Source organism: Dipodomys spectabilis, unplaced genomic scaffold (assembly GCF_019054845.1).
Source record: "Dipodomys spectabilis isolate Male_0828 unplaced genomic scaffold, ASM1905484v1 ptg000375l, whole genome shotgun sequence".
NCBI classification, from domain to species: domain Eukaryota; kingdom Metazoa; phylum Chordata; class Mammalia; order Rodentia; family Heteromyidae; genus Dipodomys; species Dipodomys spectabilis.
This window is the reverse complement of record NW_024871052.1, coordinates 1199409-1205736: the sequence shown is the minus strand read 5'-3', so window position 1 is coordinate 1205736 and position 6328 is coordinate 1199409. Positions and strand designations below refer to the sequence as shown.

Below are 6328 nucleotides of genomic sequence, written 5' to 3'. Positions count from 1 at the left end.
CGGCCTCAGCCCGCGCGCCCGGCCCCGCACCCCGGGCGGCCCATGGAGCGGGCGCGGAGTCGCCGCGGGCGCGCGCGGCCCCGGGGGGCAGCCGCTTAGACGCCGCTCTCGTCTCCCCCCCCAACCCCCCCGCAGATCGCAGACCGCGGGGCGGCCGGGCGCGCCCAGCCCGGGGCTCCCCGGAGCGCCCGCCTCCCCCCATGGACGCCTTCAAGGGCGGCATGAGCCTGGAGCGGCTGCCCGAGGGGCTGCGGCCGCCGCCGCCGCCCGGAGCGCACGACCTGGGGCCCGCCGCCTTCCACCTGGCCCGCGCCGCCGACCCCCGCGAGCCGCTGGAGAACTCGGCCAGCGAGTCCTCGGACACCGAGCTGCCAGGTGAGCGCGGGGCGGCCGGGGTCCCCTCGCCGCGACGGCGGGCGCCCGCTCACGCACGGTCACACGCGTGTGCACACACGCACACGCAGCCGTGGGAAGGGGGAGGATCGGGCCGGGGCGAGGCCGGGGGGCGACCCGGACGGGGCGCGGGGGCGATCGCGGCCCACGTGCGCGGGGTCCCCGCGCCGGGGTCTCGGCTCCGCCGCCCCGCGCGCCCTTCCGCGCCGCCGCGGATTTTGTCTCCGGAGCTGGGGGGTGGGGGGGTGTTCTTTCCCGGAGACCGGGTGGCGATCGCCGGGTCCGGGTCTCTCCTCCTCCTCCCCGGGGCGGGGAGGGGGGGTCCTGGGGAGCCTCTCACCCGCTCTTCTCCACCCCAGTTCCCCGCTCCGGTCGCGCTCGCCCGGGGGGTCCCCGTGGGCGCGCGGCGCCGGCCGTGGGCCCGGATTTTGTTTTGTTCTCGCTGGACTCCCCGGACTCCCTCGCCCGCGCCGTGCTGTGCGTCCCGGGAACGAGTCCTCGCTCGGCTTTGGGGGTTAATTTCTTTTCTAAAAAAGGAGGGAGAAAGAAGAAGAAGAAGAAGGAAAAAAACCCCTCCCTCGCCGGGCTGCGCGCTTGGTGTTTTGCTTTTGCAGAGTTTGGAGCGGGTGGTGTTGGGTTGGTTGCTGGTGGCGTGCGTGAGCGTGTAAGTCGTGTGTGTGCTGAACCCCGGAGAAGCAAACACAGGTTGCCTTTCAAAAAGGCCCTGGACGGAGGGTCACTCGGGCTGCGTGGGCCTGTTTTACTATTTACACGCGCGCGCGCATCCCCGGCCCGGCCCGGAGGCCTCCCCACCCGGGCGGATCCAAAACAACCTCCTTAGGAGACTTGATTCCTGCAGACGGATTTTTCTTTTTTTCCTAAAAAAGAAAAAGAAAAGTCCCTCCAAAATGGCGCATTTCTCCGGGGGAAAATATATTTTTCCCTCCTCAAAAATGCGTCTTCACGGTGTTGGGGGTTTTGGGGGGGGGGGGAGAGAATTGAAATCATGAACCAGAATGCGGGGCGCTCTGCTTGGGACTTTTTTTTTAAAAAAATGAACCCGGCGAAGGGGTTGGTGACGCCGGCCCCGGGGCCGACACGGTTTCTCCACCATGCCACAGAGGTTTAAAAACCTAAAAAAATGAAACCAAAAAAAAAAAAAAACCTCCCCGAGGAGCGTCCGTCCGTCCGTCTGTCTGTCCGTCCGCCTGGAGGGCGCGCGCGCGTGGAGGCTCCGGGTGTGCGCGCGGGGTTGGCGGTGTCCCGCGTTCGCCCGCTCTGTCCCTGGCCGGCCGGCCGGGGGTGTTGGGGCGCGGGCCGGGCTACGTGGGGTGTCCGGGGCTAGTGCTCGGCGGGGCGCTGGGGACTCTTAGGCGCCTGTGCTGTGCGCGGGTTACTTTTCCTTTTGCGCTTCGGTGAGGGGTCCTACGGCTTGCGTGAAACGCCTAGCTTTGAAGATAAGAGAGAGAGAGAACGAGAAAGAGAGAAAGAACGAGAAATAGAAAGAGAGCGCGCGCGCGCGAGGCCCGGAGCTGCCCACCGGCCGGCCGCGCCGCGCTGGCGAAGGTTTTCTAGGCCCGGGAAGTTCCGCCAAGGCCCGGAACCCCAGTGCCTTCCCCGGGGTGAGGGCGGGAGAGAGCGGGAAGGCCCGGGGCGCTCGGGGCTTTGCCTTGAGACGACCTCCTCCCCAGCCAACTTCATTCCAGAAAGTTCCATCCTGATTCACATTGGCAGGGACACCCCGCCCGCATCCTCAGACTTGGAATCTACCCGGGGGCGCGGGGTGGGGGGGGCTCCCGCAGCGGCGCAGGCCGGGCCTCGCCGGGCTCTGGGGCGCGGGGCGCAGGCCGGGCCTCGCCGGGCTCTGGGGCGCGGGGCGCGGGGCGCAGGCCGGGCCTCGCCGGGCTCTGGGGCGCGGGGCGCAGGCCGCTGCTGGGTTCGGCGGAGCCGGGACGGCGCCCGGGAGGCCGGAGCCGGGCCTCCCCGGGGTGTGGGGTGGTTGGTGACCGCGCCGAGCCACCCTCCCACCCCGGCCCGTCCCTCTTGGCCCCGCGCAGACAAGGAGCGCGGCGGGGAACCCAAAGGCCCGGAGGACGGCGCGGGCGGCGGCGGCGGCGCGGGCGGCGGCGCGGGCCCCGAGGACCCCGCCAAGAAGAAGAAGCAGCGGCGGCAGCGCACGCACTTCACCAGCCAGCAGCTGCAGGAGCTGGAGGCCACGTTCCAGAGGAACCGCTACCCCGACATGAGCATGCGGGAGGAGATCGCCGTGTGGACCAACCTCACCGAGCCGCGCGTGCGGGTGAGCGCGGGGCGCGCGCGCCCACGGGAGGGGGGGAGCCCGCCCGCCTCGACCTGCACCCACCCCACACGCACGCTGCTCCACGCGCCCCGGGCGCGGCCTGCCCCGCAGCGCCGGCCCCGCTCCCAGCGGCTCCCCGAGGCCCCGGGACTCATTACGGAGTCGCAGCACACCCAGGGGTCCCCCCCACCCCGGACTGGCGGAGGATTTCCCCCTGCCCCCCCACCCCGAAAGCGAAAGGGAAAGGCCAGGAGAAGGGAAGGACGGGCCGGCAGGTCCTCCCCGCCTCCCAAGGCGTCTGGAAACTTCTTGGAAGTTGAGGTCTCCTTCTGCGCTCAGCTTCCCCTCCCGGGGACGGCCTGGCCGGTCACCCCCGGCGCGCGCCGAGGTCGTGACTCCTTCTCCCTGTAGGTCTTGGGGTGCAGTGTGGGGGGGTGCTTCCACCAGGCCGCAGTACCCTTCCTCTGGGTTCCCAGTAAGAGCAAGAGCTTGGACAAACCCTTCTTCCCCGGGCGGGCAGGCGGCGGCGGCAGCGCTGCCCAAACCGGGCCAAACCCCAGTCCGCGGGCAGAGCCCCCCGGCTTTGAGCCGCTCCCCCAGTCAGGTTGGCCTGCTGGCGAGTAGCGGGGTGAAGGAAGACTCAGCCATCTCGAATTCGTTAATTCTGCCCGGGGTGGTGTGTATGTGTATTTGTGTGTGTGTGTAGTTGATGGGGGGTGGTAGAATCAGGCAGCCACAGTGCTGGGTCCATGCCCCCCCAAAAAAGCTGAGGTGCTCAGAACCGGCTTGGGAAATAGCCCCTGGACTGAAGAAAGGTCCCGAAGGGCAGGCGGCCTTCAGTGGGTAGACTTAGCTTAAGAAAGGATGTGATCGTTTGGAAGGAAAGAAAAGGTTCTCACCAATCTTTTTTTTTTCCAGGAGAAAAGGTGGAGATTAAGGGGAACCAAGTGGGCCCGCGGAAATTAAATATTTGTGGAGAAACATAGTTGGCAGATATTTAGGCAACAGGAAAGAAATTAAATATTTAAGGGAGCAGCAAACGGATCGAGTATTTTAGAAAAAGAACCAAGCATTTAAAAGAAACAGCGGAGGTCAGATATTTGGGGGGAAAGAAACACCCTGAACATTCGGGAAAGAATCTAAAAGGATAGAACGGAGGATTTAAAAAAAAACAAAAACAAAATTTAGACTTAGGGAGAAGAAAGGGAGCGTAGCGAACAAAAACACCATTCGGGGGTAGAAAGGATGAAACGTGGTCAGCAAAAACGGACTCGGGCTGCGCAGCCAAGGGGAATAGATGGAGGAGTTGGAGACGGTCACTTCTTAGGGGGCAGCGCGCGTCCTTTTTGTGTTCGCGGGACAAAAGGAATCAAGGGATGGACTATTTCGAGGCTGGAAGGGAGACGCGTTGTTGGGGGGGGGAGATGGAGAAGTAGAATGGTTGGAAAGGGGGGACAAGAAGAAGGAAAAAAACAAAACGAGAGCGGAGAAAGGAGAAAGAGGGGAGGGGGAAGGAGAGAAGTTTAGAATCCGTGTCGGGAAACCTGGGAGGGAAAGGAAGATTGGTTGCAAGAGGGAGAAGGAAAGAGAGAGCGAGTGAGGAGAGAAAGGAAGTTTAGAATCTGTATCCGAACGGGGAGGGACATGAAGATTGCAAGCAAGAAGGAGAAGGGAAAAAAGGAGGAAGAGAGATTTAGAATCCGTATCCGGAGAACAGGAGAGGGAGATGAAGATTGGTTGGAAGAGGGGAAGAAGAGAGGAAGGGGGGAGAGGAAAGATTAGAATCCGTCTCGGGAGAACAGGGAGGGAAGTGATTGCATGCAAGAAGGAGAAGGGAAAAAGGAGGAAGAGAGGGGAAGGAGGAAGAGGGGGGGTTAGAATCTGCATCAGAAGACGGGGGGGGGGGGGGATGACTGTTGGGGAGGAGGAGGAGGAGGAGGAGGAAGGGCACGGAAGTGTGTGTCCGGGGAGATCGCGCTTCCGTGCCAGGAAGAGGATGAAGATGGGGGTGGGGGGGGAGAAAAAGCAAAACAAAAAACCCACCCTACTTTCTGGGGATCAGTTAAGGATCCCCGGGGAGGGGTGTGTGGGGTGGGGAGGGAGGCGACGCGGGCCCCCGGGGAGGGGGGAGCCGCGGGGTGGCGTTGGGGCGCGGCCTTGGCGCGCGCCCCCCTCCGACCTCCCTCCGCGCGCACGCGCGCGCGCGCGCTGCCTCCCCCAGGTCTGGTTCAAGAACCGGCGCGCCAAGTGGCGGAAGCGCGAGCGCAACCAGCAGCTGGACCTGTGCAAGGGCGGCTACGTGCCGCAGTTCAGCGGCCTGGTGCCGCCCTACGAGGACGTGTACGCCGCCGGCTACTCCTACAACAACTGGGCGGCCAAGAGCCTGGCGCCCGCGCCGCTCTCCACCAAGAGCTTCACCTTCTTCAACTCCATGAGCCCGCTGTCCTCGCAGTCCATGTTCTCCGCCCCCAGCTCCATCTCGTCCATGACCATGCCGTCCAGCATGGGCCCCGGCGCCGTGCCCGGCATGCCCAACTCCGGCCTCAACAACATCAACAACCTCACCGGCTCCACGGCGCTCAACTCGGCCATGTCCCCCGGCGCCTGCCCGTACGGCGCGCCCGCCTCGCCCTACAGCGTCTACCGGGACACGTGCAACTCCAGCCTGGCCAGCCTGCGCCTCAAGTCCAAGCAGCACTCGTCCTTCGGCTACGGCGGCCTGCAGGGCCCGGCGTCGGGCCTCAACGCGTGCCAGTACAACAGCTGACCGCCCGCGGCGCCCCGGGGGAGGGGGACGCGCGCGCGCGCGCAGGGGACGCGCCCCGGGGGAGGGGGACGCGCGCGCGCGCGGAGCGCACGCAGGGGACGCGCCCCGGGGGGGGACGCACGCACGCGCGCGCGCGCGAGGGACCACGGCGCCGACCTCTGCTGCGCCTGCGCAGTCACCCCCCCCCCCCCCATCCATCCATCCGTCCGTCCGTCCGTCCGCCGCCTTCTGCCAGTTTGGTTTCGTGTTTGCTTCACCGGACCCCCCAACTCTGCCCTCCAAGAACAAAAAAAGTACTATTTTTTTTTTTTTTTGGCCAAAAATGAAAAAAAAAAAAAAAAAGACCAAAAGGATAAGAAAAAGCTGGAAAGCGGCAAACAGAAAAGTCGGAGGGGGAAAAACCCGCCAAGCTACAAATGGATGAGTTGCAATTTCCACACGCCTTCCCCTCCCCCCCACCCACATCCGGGGATGCACGGGTGGTGTGCGCTTCGTTCCCCCCACCCCGCCCCGCCCGGGACCCCGCGACCCACACCCCACACTCCGCGCCCCGCCCCGCCAACGACGTGCGGACAGATCCACGATGGAGCCGTTTGTGGGGCTGTGCGTCTGGGCGCACCCCTCTGTCCCCAGCCCTGAGCTGAGCCGCTGCTGGCCCAGGCAAACTCTGCTCCACCCACCCCGCGCCCCCGTCCGGGAGGGGACCCCCCCCCCCAGTCCTCACTGCGCCCTCCCCCAGCCCCCCCGGAGAGAGCGAGGGGCGCGGCCCCAGGGCCCCCCGCGCCCACTTTGCACACCCGCTCTCCGCCCCCCCCTGCGCGCCCCGGTGTTTACAGCGTCCTGGTGTATGTCGGACTGACTGTACAATT

At 65.5% G+C, this 6328-nt stretch overlaps 1 protein-coding gene across 1 annotated transcript; it reads left to right on the top strand.

The window, feature by feature from the left end:
* Window positions 1-200: 200 nt before the first annotated feature.
* Pitx1 (paired like homeodomain 1) lies at window positions 201-5459 on the top strand. The gene is made up of 3 exons (XM_042667123.1): window positions 201-375; window positions 2451-2692; window positions 4914-5459. The coding sequence occupies exons 1-3, from the start codon at window positions 201-203 to the stop codon at window positions 5457-5459; spliced, it is 963 nt and encodes a 320-aa protein (XP_042523057.1).
* Window positions 5460-6328: the final 869 nt, after the last annotated feature.

What these genes read in the sequence shown, in the direction of transcription:
- Pitx1 (XM_042667123.1), top strand. Translation starts at nt 201, where the DNA reads ATGGACGCCTTCAAGGGCGGCATGAGCCTGGAGCGGCTGCCCGAGGGG. An exon ending in CTCGGACACCGAGCTGCCAG is followed by an intron (nt 376 to 2,450) that starts GTGAGCGCGGGG and finishes GGCCCCGCGCAG; the next exon opens with ACAAGGAGCGCGGCGGGGAA. An exon ending in TCACCGAGCCGCGCGTGCGG is followed by an intron (nt 2,693 to 4,913) that starts GTGAGCGCGGGG and finishes TGCCTCCCCCAG; the next exon opens with GTCTGGTTCAAGAACCGGCG.